This window comes from Halictus rubicundus, chromosome 13, assembly GCF_050948215.1.
Source record: "Halictus rubicundus isolate RS-2024b chromosome 13, iyHalRubi1_principal, whole genome shotgun sequence".
In the NCBI taxonomy this organism is placed as follows: Eukaryota; Metazoa; Arthropoda; class Insecta; order Hymenoptera; family Halictidae; genus Halictus; species Halictus rubicundus.
Window position 1 is genome coordinate 2485026 of NC_135161.1, and position 13623 is coordinate 2498648.

The 13623-nt window shown below is 34.3% G+C and overlaps 1 protein-coding gene across 12 annotated transcripts in view; it reads left to right on the forward strand.

The window, feature by feature from the left end:
* The window catches only part of LOC143360357 (uncharacterized), a 349079-nt gene that overhangs the window by 242802 nt on the left and 92654 nt on the right, over positions 1–13623 (forward strand). For all 12 annotated transcript variants that reach the window (XM_076799116.1, XM_076799112.1, XM_076799113.1 and 9 more), the window contains one exon: positions 6293–6409. In XM_076799116.1, the coding sequence (XP_076655231.1) occupies positions 6293–6409 (117 nt within the window). Of the gene's footprint in view, positions 1–6292; positions 6410–13623 lie in introns of those variants that run through there.

Genomic DNA, 13623 nt, shown 5'->3' on the forward strand with positions numbered 1-13623 from the left:
AAAAGAGAAAAACAACAACAACCGTCAAACGTTGAGAAGAAAAAGTAGAACGCGAAGAGGACGTCAAACAAAGCGGTCTCTATGGAGAGGTTAAATGCAGTCGCGCGTGAAAAATTTATTTCTGGAAACAAACGTGCACACGCGGATGTACTATATCGATAAAACAACTTTTGTCCGAGGTGAGGTAAGGAGAATGTCCTATCGTTCGGAGGAACACGATTTGACTCGAGTTGGCTTGACGAAGCGTTTTTCTCGGGACGCGGACGCTTGGAAATGACCGACTCTCGGCTCGGGCACTATTTACGATTTACGATAACGCACGGCGACACTGTCTCTCCGTTTCTGTACCACATTCGTCCCCGTCTCTATCGTCGCGAAAGCCCGACGAGGATGGCGCTGCACGCACAAACTCGCGCTAGACAGTGGAATACGCGAAAACGGAGGAACAGCTGACAATGAAAGCAACAGTCCAGCAAGCCGCGGAAACTACAGTGATCGAATCGCACGAGATCACGCTATTCCCTGTCTCGTTTATGATCGTTCGTAATCGCGGCAACCAATTAACGTACTTTTCTTTGTTCGTCGACCGTCATAGCGTTTTTGAAATTGATATTTTCTTCTCGAATCTTCGCACACAAAAAATGCACGGTCGTGTCAATGTCCAACGCGTTTCTCAGAGTCGCCGGGAATGTTTGTTTTGGAAGCAAACAAGCGGTTGCACTGTCGGGTAGACAAACATTTATATTCTTATCTCGATATGCAGTGAAAATCGATCTGCGTCGATGTATTGGTATTTGAAGCGATCATATTTAACTTATCGGTTAAAAATCACGAAAATTTTCGAACGTAGATAAACCCAATCAGATATTAACACTAAACCTACCACGGCCGGTCAAATTGACCTTTTCAAACTTCTGCGTGCAATTTCGTACATACAACATGATCATATCTTTATTTATCTTTACGACTTTTCTTAAAGTATGTATACAATGTGTTTTTCAGTATTTATTACACGTTTTATTTTTTTTTTCCAAGAATTATTTGTAGCCCGTCCTACCTACCGCGGCCGGTCAATTTGACAGAAAGAGATAATGTGGTGTTTAAATAGTTCTTCTAAACGTAAACAATCAGTATAAAAGAAAGGTTATTCTCAATCTGGCATGGCCAACTCAAAATAAATGAGTCGCCTTCTTGAATGAGATGCTATCGAGTTACGTACGTTTCATGGCAAATACATCCAAACCGCAATGGTGGACAATACAGTACAATTTTGTAAATCGAGGAGAGAGCATCGCATTATTTTTTATATAATTGAAATTATATAAAAATAATTTTGTGTCGTCAGTTTATGGAAGTTGTTCATCTACTAATTCATTCAGCAACAAATTGACTATTATATACGTGTAATTATATTAACAATAACTGTTTTTAAGGACCGGTCATTTTGACTGCGTATGGTAGGAATAGGTATACAAAAAGTGTCGGTTGATTTAGTGTTAATTTGTGTTTTCAATTCGGATTAGATTTGATGAATAGTTCGATTCTTAATCCTTTACGCTCCGTTGACTCCGTTACGGAGACATCTAACGTGTGTTTACAAAATAACCGGAGCGTTAAGGGTTAATTAATACTGAACTTGATAAATACCGCGATTCCTTTCATAATGTGTTATCTATGAAGTATCTATCATGATAAAGATACATACATACTCAATGAACAAAGTGTGTACCCGCACACAGTAATTTGATTGTTAGTTTGATTAAATTTTTAGCTAGCCAGCTATAATCTTGTTTCCGTTAGTGTCATTATTGCATATAAAGGGTTCTTTTCGTCTCCGGAAAAACAAGAAGTGTCCATTTCTACAACACATTTTATTTGTGTCTGTTATTCCCACCACTTGGACTAAGGAATTATCTAATCATAATGATTACATTTTCTAAAAGATCTCCATAGGATCTTATGTGCTGGTTAAAAGAGTGTATATCGACGCTATACCGAAATAAAAAGCTGTTTTATGACATTCCTTACAGTAATAGAAAATTGTGAGCCACTTTAGAGGTTAAAAGCGGCTTATGAAAATGTACAAATTTGTAGTAATGATGTTATTAATTATACGTTGCTCTTAGTAGCACCCTTAACACTAGAGCTACCAAATGGATCAAAATGATTTTTTTTTACTTCTTCTTCTACAATTGTTCAAGCACATGTTATAACAAAACTCGGAATACGTCTGAATAAATTCAAGCTTGTTATTATGATAAAGCAATGTGCATCAGTCGCGGTTGGTATTCGGTAGTTCTAGTATTAATTTCGTATTAAATCGATACTTGCAGAAAAATAATATGAACGTTGTTTAAGATTAAAGGTGGGAGAAAGGATTGCCAGATTATATTTGATTTGTTGAAAATACGCAAAACGATAATGGGTCCGAGCTGTCATCTCGAATTGCAAGCAGCGTGTTTGCCTGTGTACTGTAGAACCATAGACAGAGACGGAGGACGGGTGTGGAAGGGGTTCGGACTTCCCGTCTGTTCCTCCGCGCGTTGTTAGTTCTGCGGTTCACGAACGAGCACATGTCGATTCTTCGCATCAGGGTCGCGAAATATTTGCTCGTTCGTCGTCGTCTTCTTCCTCTTCTTCTTCTTCTTCTTCTTCTTCTTCTTCTTCTTCTTCTTCTTCTTCTTCTTCTTCTCCTTCTTCTTCTCCTTCTTCTTCTCCTTCTTCCCATCCGACACATCGCGGTTGCGTTAAGAAGCGAGAAGGGAGAGGTGAACAGAAAGCAAATGCGAGAAGGAACAGCGCTGATCCCTTTTTTCCCGTGTACTCGCGGTACTGCACCCGTAACCAAATACCGTACAGACGACAAAGGGAATCATTAAAAAAGTATTTCTTATGAGTTTGTCATGTGACCTTGAATGACGTCACCGAGGCCAATAGGAAACCTTCCAAATGGCGTTATAACCCGAGCTACCGGAGCAAGAGTTCGTGTGACGTCATCTGCGCAATAGGGCCACGCGCATCCTGTGTCCAACGACGTGACCGAGGTAGAATCAATTGTAATTTTGCAAGAAAATCTCTTCTGCTTCTGCGGGCAGATCGCGCGAACGTGTGTACGACCGAGGATTCGTCGGCACGCTATCAAGACGATGTATAGGACACATGGATTTGATCAGTTCACGGTAATCGTACAGGCTCGTCATACATCCTGCTCCGCTTTACCAAAAAATTGTTCGATAGTTAGTGGCATCTTGTTCTGCCTGTGTATTCCTTTGATACTTCGTCCACAAACTACAAATTCCTGTTAAAGTCATAATAAAATTATATTGTCTATTAAATAGACATTGACGGTTCCGAAAGTGACCGGGAAAGAATTTATCGCGTGCGACGTGCACGCTGGGACGGGAGAGAAATATATGTATGTACCTATACGCTTTAAAGCGGAGACTAGCGGCAACGTCGCAAACCGTTTGTCGGACTCAGCCGCATCGAGTCACCGACTTTTCGAGGCCACAGCGCGGCGGCTAGTGTGCTCGTGCGCTTCAACTTATTCCGATTACGAGCGCGATCTATCGGTGCCGGGAAATATCAGCTCAAGGACAGGCTTTCCCTGCGCGATTCGGAATCTCGGCCGGTAACGCAGAGATTTACTTTCCTCGTGTGTCCCACTTACTTACACGGTTAACCTTGCGGCTTTGAATGGCAACACGAAGAGTTTACGCTTTTTCCCTTTCACATCCGCGTCAAATACAGTATTCGTTAGCACGCTTAGAAAAATATTTCCCCCGAAAATAATATATATAGTGTTAAAAAATATCCGTATATATATAACTATTTTTGGGATTGACTAAATTTCAATGATTAACTGAGTAATATTATTTGGTGTTGAAAGAGCCTTTGCTAGTTTGAATCTCTACTAACATAAGTTCCCGGTTGACTTATGTATGTATATATTTAACATTTAGAACATTACCGAGCTATTGTATCGTGTAAGTTGTAGAAAAACAAAGAATAGTCACGTTTTATCACGACTATGCACAGCTAAAAAGATCGGTTGATTTCTGTGGCTGACAAGAATCCAGTGCATCATATAAATTATAAACTATTATGTCTAATTAATTTTTATGGTCAGAAGACGTGTGAGTTGTATTATTATATCTTTCGATAAGTATTTTTTAAATTATTTTTCTATAGTACGCATAGAATGTATTGGTAGTAATAAAAAAATTTTCTTTTATGGGTTCACTGTCCCATAGTACTGAATAGAATACTACTATTTATTATTTGGGTTTCAGTGATTAAAAAATACACCCAAGCAACATGAATAGTAAAAAAGAGGTTAAAGGAAAAATTTCTAAAATAAACTTCAGATTCCTAGAATACTAGAACCGAGGTAGACAAGTAGTTTGTTTAGAAAATAATTAAAAACAATTGATTTACTAATCGGACTGGCAAAACTGTGTCCACGAGGCTTGTGACAATATACCAGAACGTTTTGATCGTTACATTTACGATTGCTGCAAATTATTATTAATAATTTTTACTGTGTCCGGTACTGGGGAACACTTAATCATTTCTTAAAATCATATTACCGAAGTGTAATTTGCATTAATTACTACGGCAATCTTGATTATTTTTCACTTTATTTTGGTTTCTACAATAATATTTCTAATTTATAAGTAATGCAAAATTAATTAAGTAAGGTTTAACAAAATTATTCTACAATAATATTTCTAATTTATAATTAATGCAAAATAAATTAAATAAGGCTTAACAAAAACCTTAAGTGTCCGGCGCTAGTGGAACTCCCCTTAATTGTAGAAAATATACATGTGAGAAGACAATATCTTGTACTCAATGTTATATAAGTTATCAAACCATAAATTAATTGTGAAGAATACAGCAAAAATGTTTTGTGTATTTTATGATGGAATTAATAAAGAGAAATCGTGAAATCGAACATGCTTATTTATCATTAATTTATTATTCAGTCAGCATTAAAATGGCGGGTAAAATTATTTCTTGGTGGTTGATACAATTGATAGAAAATCCCCTGGCAGGTTGAATTGAAAAAAATACTTTGATAGTGCGAGGAATAATAAGAAACTTGGAAAGAATGTGGTCTTTCAAAGAATTGATTGCAACAAATAGAATAGTAGATATGTGCCAAGACATTCATGTAACCTGCAATATAGTACATGATTCAAGGGATAAATAAAATGAAAATAGTTGAATATTATTATACTACATGTATATTAAGAAGATCGAAAAAATCATATTTCAAATTGTTCTTCTTTTGATACTTAATATTTATATTGATAAGGGCATCAGTAAGCAACGTGATATGTATGTAAACATAATTTATTTCGATATATAATTTATGATCATTTGAAATTATTCAATGTTTGTTCCAAACTGTTGGAAAACAGTGGAAAATATTATTAACGGATCGTGTTTTTACAATTCTTTGGAAAGAAAATATAAAAATTATAGTATCAACCGGTTTGAAACAATGGGGATTATTATTGCAAAATCTGTTATGTTCATTAATATAAAATCTTGTTATGGATACGTTTGAGATAACGATGATAAACTAATAACAGAAGGATTTTTTAACGCTACAACTTCCGGTTAAATTAAAATATTCTATACACAGTTCTCAATTGAGAATGTCAAATAAACTTCAGTCGTCAAAAATTCATAAACTAACACGTTCAAATTGCATAGCGAAATAGTCTCTCTATTATAGTTTTTATTTCACATATACTTTTTATTTGGAGAAACCACTTCAGGAAAAAAAATAATGATCAAATAACAATTTTTACAATATGGGTAGTCCAATACTACAATTAAGCTGAAATTTGGTAAACAGGTTCCTTTTGCATAAAAAACATGTTTCTCAAAAGGATTTTTGGCGAGTGGAAAAAATTTTTTTAGCATACTGATATCATTTCCTACCTAATTGGACACTCATCACAGCGAATTCTACCCTTTTTAATTGACGGAACACGTGTTTTAGGACGAAACCCCTTCCCTACCACCCACCCTCACCACAAACCTAACCGAGACCTAACCAAAATTCGTCGGTAAGGTAGAAAATAATACTAATATGATAAAAATTTTTTTCGATTCGTCAAAAATCTTTTTGGGAAACAATGTTTTTAATGCAAAATGAGGCTATGTGCAAAATTTGAGCTCAATCCGATTTGACTGGGTTACCGAACTTCAATCCAATATTGATTCATTTTCAAATATGGGTGTTAATAGAAATATAATTTTGTCCCTTTTTTTACAGATTCGGCACATTAGGCAACAGGAAGGCTCGAACAGTCATGCCGTTCAACAGGGGGAAGTGTCTTCATCGAATCGTAACATACTGTCCAACGATCAAGTTGGCCCTATTGTACTTGAGGTACGAAGTCATGTTTTCCTAAATGAACCATATACAATCTTGTTTGATGGAATCGTTGAAACGACATCGGTAATCTGTGTGTTCAAAGTCTGACTATGATATTAACCCTCGGACGGCGAACCATTCTTATAACTATATAATCGATGATGTTCAGAGCCATACACTGTTTTGGTTATCAATTTTTTTAAATATATTTTTGAAAATATTTCTAGTCGACACGGTCATCTATTGTTCTTAATGCAGTAGCTGTTCAATTCATTAATTCACCAAAAGCTGAGTAATTGATTGACGATTTTGATAATCGGCTTTGTAAATCTATGTTAACCTTCTAAACGGAGAATTAAGTAATACAAATTTCGTCTTTTAATATTTTCTCAGCCATACGTACGTATATAGAAATTAGAGAAAAACTTGTCAGAATAGAATAGCCCGGTAAAGAGGTAACTTTTTCTATAGGTAAAACAGCTTTGCTTGTTTCTTAAGTGGAATATGTTATTAAAGCTGGAGACTAGATTTGTTCGGAAACTGTATAACTTATTAACACAGCATGACCAAATTACTTACTTTCTTTCTCTCTCATTCTTCCACTCTCATATCGATACAATAAAATTAACCTCTCGCAGAATATTATACGGATGAGGCACTAACAATTATCATCTAGAATAGCTCCGAAAGTATAATAATAGTAGAAAAGTCTTCGAAACAAAAATTGCATGGGACAACAGGGGCTGTAGTATGACGTCAATCTGTTGTTGCTAGGTGGAGTCGCTACAGAGATATGAAGGTCACCTTTGTTTTTTTTTTAGTTAGAATGCTATGTTTTGATTTTTGTTTTCTTATAGCGGTTATTGAGACGAATCCAATTAGGTCCAACATTAAGGTCTTTGAAGATCAACAAAGTTCATCCATGACAAAAAAGACGAAACAAACTTACGTTTAACAGAAGGTGTTCAAAGAAGGTGTTCTGTAAATGTAAGTTTGTTTCGTCTTTTCAGTCATGAATGACCTTTGTTGACCTTCAAGGACCTTAATGTTGCACCTTATTGGATTCGTCTGAATAACCGCTATAAGAAAACAAAAATCAAAACATAGCATTCTAACTAAAAAAAAAAACAAAGGTGACCTTCATATCTCTGAAGCGACTCCACCCAGTAACAAAAGATTAACGCCATACTACGGCCTCTGTTGTCCCATGCAACTTTTGTTTGGAAAACTTATCTACTACTATCATACTAGCAGAGTTATTGTAGGTGGCAGTTGTTAGTGTCTCGCCATGAAGTTTGGTTTATACAAGTCAACAAAATTCTTGTCATGTGATGGTCTTCTCTTTATTGTTTCGAAAATATTGCAAGCGGTAATGTTGTTTGGTTTACCGTGCATACGTCTATTGGTGGAAATGAGGTTTTTTTGACTACAAATATCAAACGGAAATAATAATTTTCAAACAACGGATGGTTTAGCAATCGTATGTACATTCTTCTGGGTTTTCATTGGCAGCATAATTGAAATTTTGCATGCTCGAGATAGACCACGTATTAATCAAGCTCATTGCTTGCCAACAGTGGCTCAAAAAATTTTAATCACACTAAATTTCCAATCTTTGAAATATTGTCCATGCTTAAACTGTTACAATTTCGTAAAAAACTTGTACAGCAATAAATCTGGACTCAGTTTAAAGCTTGAAATCCCTATTTTTGCAATCCATCATTTTCATCTTCTTCTGAAATTTTTTCTGAAAACCTTGGAAAAATTTTGTCGTGATGGAATCTACCATAAATTTGAAGATTGAAGTTTCCCATTTACAATGATGTGCTAAAACCAGATTCACAACGTTTTTTTTAGCTGTTCTATAAAAAAGAAATGATACATATTACTGTAAATATAATAAAATGATATACACATACAGAGTGTCTCACGTAAGTAAGTGCGAGCCCCAGAATATCTTCTTTAATTTTGACGAAGTAAAAAATTTTTTATGTGTAATTTGAACGGTATCAAGTGGTATCAATGTCCCACAGAGGTTGTTTTTTAAAAGCCCTTTTTAAGTTTTTTAAGTTTTTAAGTTCAAGATCATTTGAAGGTCATGTCACAGTGCATATTTCGTATGAGTTACGCGCTACAACACGAAAATATATCTATATTATATAGAAAAAACATTTAAAAAAACAACCTTTGCGGAATACTGATCACTTGATACCATTCAAAGTACACATAAAAAATTTTTTACTTTGTCAAAATTAAAGTAAAGATAATATAATAAAATGATATACATTACTATGATACGTATATATATAAGTATATATTAGTATGATATTTTATTACTATAAAGGCCGTACACCTTTCATTCAAAGCTCAGTATAACGACCAAAAAAGCCGTATTTTTCAATTTCCAAATCGATGGTAGACTTCGTCACGAAACAAATTTTCCAATGTTTTAAGAAACGTTTCAATGTGTAGCATTTTTGATAAAAAACGTGTCTTCAGTTTCTTATCGACTGCATCGTGTGAAAACATTTTATTGTTAGAAGAAAATGAACGATGGATTGTGAAAGTAGAGACTGCGACCTTTAAACTGAGCTAAAATTTATTGTTGTACAATTCGTTTTTGCGAAATCGTAACAGTTTAAATATCGGAAAGTTAGTGTGGCAAATTTTATGAAGTCACTGTGCATGAAAAAGTATGAAATTGGCCCTGCAAATACAGTTCACTGTGTTAAGTTCATTTCGAATTTGCATGCGTAAGACTAGGTGCGGCCGATAATGCGACAGTGATACGTAAATACGACCATAGTCGTGCAATATCATTCTTCAACACATTCAACGAATTATCTGTTTTATGGTGGATTTGGACTCATTTGGTCCAGGAACACTTTTTAAGTCGGACGATAACATTTTCACAACGTAATTTCAAATTATAATAAAAACTCAAGTTTTAGTACTAACAAGGGAATATATTGAAGTTACACAAGCCAATTTTGATGAAACTTATGTGATGGGTAGTGTTTAAAACAATATTTAAAGAGGTGAAAACAGCCTTCGAAGTTGAAGCTAGAAAACAAATTCTTTTGAGATATCTCGGAAACTGGACGGTGTAGGACAGTTCAATTTTTTTAATTGTGCAACTTCGAATGAGAAGTTCCGTTACACAAGAACATTTCGAGAAAAGTAATGTAAACAATATTTTGAAAACTTGATCTTTTTGCAATTTTTCTTATTAATTGCTCATTGTATAATTTCTAATTGATAAATAATTTTTATGTAAACTCGTATTTATGATTTATGAACCAAAATACGGGATACGCGTTTTTGGATCTTTTGGTTCCTTGTCATTTCACAATAATTATTAATCTACTATCACTACTACTACTTTTATAATTTTGAATGGTAGTGTTAAATTTTATACGTAGCACATTTTCGTAAAAATTCTAAAGAAATCTCGAGTCGAATGAGTATTGTAGTATCCGTATTTGTCGCAACGTTGCCGTTTATACTTGTTCTCGCATGCGTCGTAGGTTTCGAATTATATGAATAACTCTGAATCTTATAAATCTGTTTTCCAATTGTAAATTATAACCAAAAATATACAAATATGCATTATATCGACAAATTTTGTTTTGTAGTAAGGTGGACTAATTCAGGTTTATTCGTTGTCCTTGAAATGTCCTTGTAATAATCAGACCGCGGATTTTTATGCAAAATAAAAATTATGTGAACTATTTGCGAGATATAACGGCTATATAGACATCCATCTATCTTTTTAAAAATTTTAATAGGTTGAAAATAACAACAGTATCTTTCAACACTGTAATTAAATGTTGTCTCTGTGTCGTGTTCGATCTGTGCAGTTTTATAATAAATGCATATAATCCGAAATCTAGTAGTAATATTCTGGTACATAATATTATTCAGAGCAATTAAAATTACTTAAACCTAAAAACAGATTACAGTTTTGTAACGAACTATTTATGTGACTCTTATTTGTTAGATTGACGGAGAAGTAGTGTTGAAATTTTTAGTAAGATATCACGTGAATTATTTTCAATTAGACTGGAGATTTGATCGTTATCAATCTCGATAAGCCTATCAGACTCAATATAGTAAGACTCAAGATAATTAATAAGTAAGACTCAAAGCTCCATCACAAAAAGGTGTCGAATCATCTTTGCAGTGTTTCATTCGTAGCATCATTACCATGCACATCAGAAATTTCTTGCGCTGTTTTTACAGCATTTTTACTTTGCGATAATAAAAAATCATACATTGCTTGAAAATATATCTTTCATTTTAAAAATATCAGCAATTATCTCGTAGGAAAGGATCCAGTATTACTTATTGGCTAACTCATTACACGTCGATCACGCGGTATAGTATCATGCGTGTTATGAATGTTCAACGAACTTGTAGTAATTTTAAAGTGAAATACATTTGATTGGTGTATACAAAAGGTCATTTTATCAGAGTAATAGTTTTTATATTTGTTAATAGTAATTAGATTTTACCATTGTTAATAGTAATTAAATTCATATAAAATGTGACAAACAGTTTATGTACAAAGTGCATACAAGGAAAATGACAAATGTAGGTCAGTATAAATAGTGGTGAGGATTCATGAAAAATTCTATATTCTATAAAAGTTTTTAGTTTAAACTTTTTGAAACTAGTGTCTTCTAATTTACAGGGTGTCTCACCTAACTCGTGCATTTAAAATATCTCGCTTGTTTTTTATTATAGAAAAAAATTGCAGAGGAAAACATTAGTTGGTTCAGAGGGGCAAATATTATGACAGGCAAAAAAATTTGTTCAAAGTTACATGTTTTGAGATTTCAAGGTCATCGAAGTTTTTTAAATCGAATGATTTGTTTTTATTGTCGCTATATGTTAGCCGAGGTCAAGACGAATCCAACGACCTGTAATATTATGAACTTCGCGTGACCTTGAGAACGAAAACTTCATAAAAGTAGGACACTTGATGTCTTACGTGAGACACCTTGTATATTACAAGATAGATGAATTAATTAACCATTTTTACATAAATGTTCCGGGTCTAGAAAGATCCACCAATAGCCGTCCGCGTAACATTTTTACTGATCATCACTTGAGTGTCAATATAACCTTCTACAATGTATATTTATATCTATCCTATATTAAGACAATTTTATTTAAAGAGATGAACATTTCACAAAAAAGTATATTCAGCTTAGATCAGCCGATGCTCGTGGGCACTATAGGTGTCACATCAAGACTTGTTCTTTCACTCTAATTTCCCTTCGACCAAGCTATTCCCCCACGCTTCCGCCACGACTCGGTCACGTGACGCGTTCCGTCTCTGTCGTACATATGTCATAATGTCACGTGACTAACCCGATGCTGGCAGAGAGAAGGTAACTTTTCCCTTCAATTCGTGCTCCTCCCTCATATGCCGACTATGGCGGGCACAGCTCATTGTCGCTAGATGAAGAGAGAGAGAGAGGAGAGAGAGAGAGAGAGAGAGAGAGAGAGAGAGAGAGAGAGAACACGAATTGAGGGGAAAAAGTTACCCTCTCTTTCTCTGCCAGTGCCGGAGTATGCACGTCAGAGACGGAACGTGTCACGTGACCGGGCCGAAAAAACCGGGTGGAAACGTGGGGAATAGCGCGATAGAAAGGGAAATTAGAGTGGAGGAACAAGTCTTGATCTGGCGACACTGGCACAGCTACTGATAAGTGACTTAGGGGTGTGGGGGTAGACCATAGCACGCACGCGTAGCCGCAGGCAGAGTTGTGCGAATTCAGTTACCTTGTAATTCAATTGCACATTTGAATTACATTGTCTTTCAGTTATATTGTAATTCAACTACGTCATAACTCAATTAAATGATTCAAACCTTTCAATTAATTCAATTACTAATTATTTTAATCGGATGTGTAATTGTAATACAATATAATTGAAATATTTTAATCGGGTGTGTAATTGAAATACAATATAATTGAAATATTTTAATCGGATGTGTAATTGAAATACAATATAATTGAAATATTTTAATCGGATGTGAAATTGAAATACAATATAATTAAAATATTTTAATCGGATGTGTAATTGAAATACAATATAATTGAAATACAGACAGAGTTGTTGAATTAGCATTCACTAACGTTGTAATTCAATTGCCCAATTGAATTACATTGTATTTCAATTAGATAGTAATTCAACTACGTCGTAACTGAATTACATAATTCAAACCTTTCAATTAATTCAATTACTAATTATTTTAATCAGATGTGTAATTGAAATACAATATAATTAAAATACAGCTCTCCAAATTATGTATAGCCCGGAACTGTGAAGAATTTCCTCGTCCTTGTTCATAATACGTAACGCTATTAACGTAATTACTTTGTAATTATAATTTCAGGAGTAATTCAATTGAAATTCTGCCCAAGTCTGATCGTAATTCGAAATTAATGTAATTTAATTATAAAGTATTTTGTAATTGTACTCCATTGCAATTACGAATTACATTGTAATTTAATTGAATGAAGATCTCAATTATAAATTACAATATGATTAAATTACAATGTAATTCAATTACTTTGTAATTATAATTCCTGGAGTAATTCAATTATAAATCTGTACAAGTCTGATCGTAATTCGCAATTAATGTAATTTAATTACAAATTATTTTGTAATTGTACTCCATTGCAATTACAAATTACATTGTAATTTAATTGAATGAAGATCTCAATTATAAATTACAATATGATTGAATTACATTGTAATTCAATTACTTTGTAATTATTATTCCTGGAGTAATTCAATTGTAATTCTGCACAACTCTGGCCGCAGGCCACGTAGATGTGACAATGTGTGTGAAAAATACATGCAGCCTTGCCTGCAGGGGCGTGGCTTCGTGCCCGCCATTCTGTGCATGACCAGGGCAAGAAAATAGCTGCCCGTACGGGCAGACGCTGAACGGCTCTGAGCTGAGATAAACATAAACGTACTACTATAGGTCCGTATGGAACTGATAGTCTCTGTGCGGTTAACTGATGGATGATCCGCTGTTCAGGGGTTAAAGTAGCATGGATTTTCTATGTTTTAGAAATACGTACAAAATTTTACATTCAAACAAGATTCTGAAGTAACATTTCTTTATGTAGTAATATATCATAGTAGCTGTGTGTATAATCTCTTAATATTTAAGCTTTGAATCTGTAAGGCTTAAATATTCAATTCGG